Below are 2,322 nucleotides of genomic sequence, written 5' to 3' on the forward strand. Positions count from 1 at the left end.
GTTACGAACCGACCGATACGTCGTGTATCGGTAGATACGACAAATCATGATTGTAACTCCATAGCCAATAATATTAGCAAATGAGCTCTATGTTTTTGGAGCTTATGACCTTCGTGGGCTTATTTGGCCCAATTGGCTTGTCTAGGCTCCAGAGGCTGAATCCTCCCTCCCCTTTTCTTAGCGTCTGTTTCTTTGTTGACAAAAAAAATAAAAATAAAAAAATCCTTCAAAGTTATAAAATACTACGGTACTGTAGGTTATATGACCTTTTCAATCATTAGAAAAAAACAATAATTCTGGTTGAATCATTTGACATATTTTCTCATGAGAAAGTGATATTTAAAGTTCCACTCTTATTCACTTCTGTTTTTTTTTAATAATAAAAGAACACTATTGCTAAAACAAAGGCCAAGCAGAGACGACATCTTCGGTGAATATACAGTTTGAAATTTGCAAGAGACGCTGCATGAAATCATCATATACACCCCCAAACAAAAATAGGGGGAATCACTTGTAAATTGTAACACGTCTAACCAACCCAAAATAAATAAATAAATAAATATAATACTATTTAAGTCCATTTGACATGTTAATAATCCGTACCAAGGTTAGAGAATTCGACCAATAATGTAATGGATTTAGGCCTAACAAATAAGTTAAAAAAATCGATCTGAAAATTATTTTCCTGCAAAAAAAAATTAAATGAAGACAACTCATAATCTTCTATACTATGGCAATTACTATGAACTTTAAATCCACGGTGTTTGACGATATTCTGAATAGGACATAGATATTACTTCCATACTCATTTGGATGTTTTCGGTCATTGATTTGTGACTTGAAAAAAGCTTGAAGTAAACTAAGAAAATTATGACAATGAGTCCCATCATATAATCTTTCTTTTCTTTCTGTTACCAATATTTTTCTTTTTATATATTTTTATTTAGATATTTTCCTTTTTGTTCAGAAATGGCCATTAATCAACAAATTCAATTTAGTTGCAGCAACAACTCTTCTTTTGCAAAGCAAATAAGAAAAATCAAAATCTAGAGCAATTAGTAAAATAAAAAAAGTCTAGAACCTGCAAAAAGTTCATACAATAGAAATAAAAAAACAAAACGACAAAAAAAAAAAAAAAAAAAAAAAAACTTGTCATGATCACAGCACACCACCACAAACCCAAAGATTAAACTAAAATTGTTCATTGATCTGAAAAATATTGTCATCATCATCATTGTGCCAAGACACCTACAAAACTAAAAAAAGGGAAAAAGAAAAATAAAATATTAAAATTCAACGTCATCTCGTTGAAACCAATCGATCCGCCATTAATGTAGGGCTCAAGGATAGTTGAAATCAGAAATTCATCTTCTAGTGAAAAAAAAAAAAAAAAAAGGAGTAGCGCATTGGCCTTACTACCATATACAAAACCCTAACCCTAAAAGTAACCATTTTTTTTTTGTCAGAGCCTAGTTGTTTTGCAAGAGGGGTTTCAAAACATGGCAAGAATTTGTAGTATCCTTGCAAGAATCAAGACCCACATCAGATAACACCTTCAAGAACTCATCCAACCCTAACCCACCAAACCTCTGCTCGTCTCTCTCTAGAAGCTTCAACATTTCTCTGAAAAACCCCACTTCAGATGGCAACACGAGCCCACCATTGCTCTGAAACCCAAACTCTTCTTCGGCCTTGTTGAGAAGAGAAACGAATACAGGGAGGTTCAGGAACCGGGTCGGGATCACAAAACGGCGTCGTTCTGCGCCGACGTAGACGGCGAGCGAACCGGATGGTGTTCGCCGGTTCGCGCCTGATTCGGACGACGTGTCAGGGTCGGAGTAGGAGAGGACGGACCGGCGCTTGAGGCTCATGTTCTTCCACCGTTGCATGACCTGTTTGAGGCGCACGATTTGGGTGATTTTGTTGACCTTCTTGTCGGCAGAAGCCATTGCAGTTCTAGAGAGAGAAAGCTCTGTAGAGAGAGAAGAAGGCACAGCAGAAGTTGAACACTGACGAGAGTTAGTAGTGCAGACGAATACTAAAATTAGACTGGATTGAGCTGCGTTTCTTTAATTGACCGAATTACCCTTTCTAGACATTTGCAAGTTACTAACTAATTTTTATTTATTTATTTATTTTGCAAGTTACTGAATTGCCCATTCTCCCAACAGTATCGATGGCGACATTTTTAGCACTTTGACAGGTGCCCTTCATATGAAAATATTTACCACTACTAAAAATTACAGTATAGCTTAGCGCTTTAGCGGTATCTTCAAAATTTTTAAATTGGGAGGTTAAATGAAAAAATAATTATTCACGAAT

General features: G+C 35.7%; 1 protein-coding gene across 1 annotated transcript; it reads right to left on the reverse strand.

The window, feature by feature from the left end:
• Positions 1-1,377: 1,377 nt before the first annotated feature.
• Positions 1,378-2,039, reverse strand: LOC132279753 (protein SMALL AUXIN UP-REGULATED RNA 51-like). The gene has a single exon (XM_059781790.1). It carries the CDS (start codon positions 1,947-1,949, stop codon positions 1,470-1,472), a length of 480 nt encoding a protein of 159 aa, XP_059637773.1. The 5' UTR covers positions 1,950-2,039; the 3' UTR covers positions 1,378-1,469.
• Between the last annotated feature and the right edge of the window lie 283 nt (positions 2,040-2,322).

Source organism: Cornus florida, unplaced genomic scaffold, assembly GCF_030987335.1.
Source record: "Cornus florida cultivar Cherokee Brave unplaced genomic scaffold, ASM3098733v1 CherokeeBrave_3.0.0_Hap2_Chr10, whole genome shotgun sequence".
Taxonomy (NCBI): domain Eukaryota; kingdom Viridiplantae; phylum Streptophyta; class Magnoliopsida; order Cornales; family Cornaceae; genus Cornus; species Cornus florida.

Excerpts from the sequence above, each read along its gene's own strand:
- LOC132279753 (XM_059781790.1), bottom strand. The coding sequence starts at position 1,949 with ATGGCTTCTGCCGACAAGAAGGTCAACAAAATCACCCAAATCGTGCGC.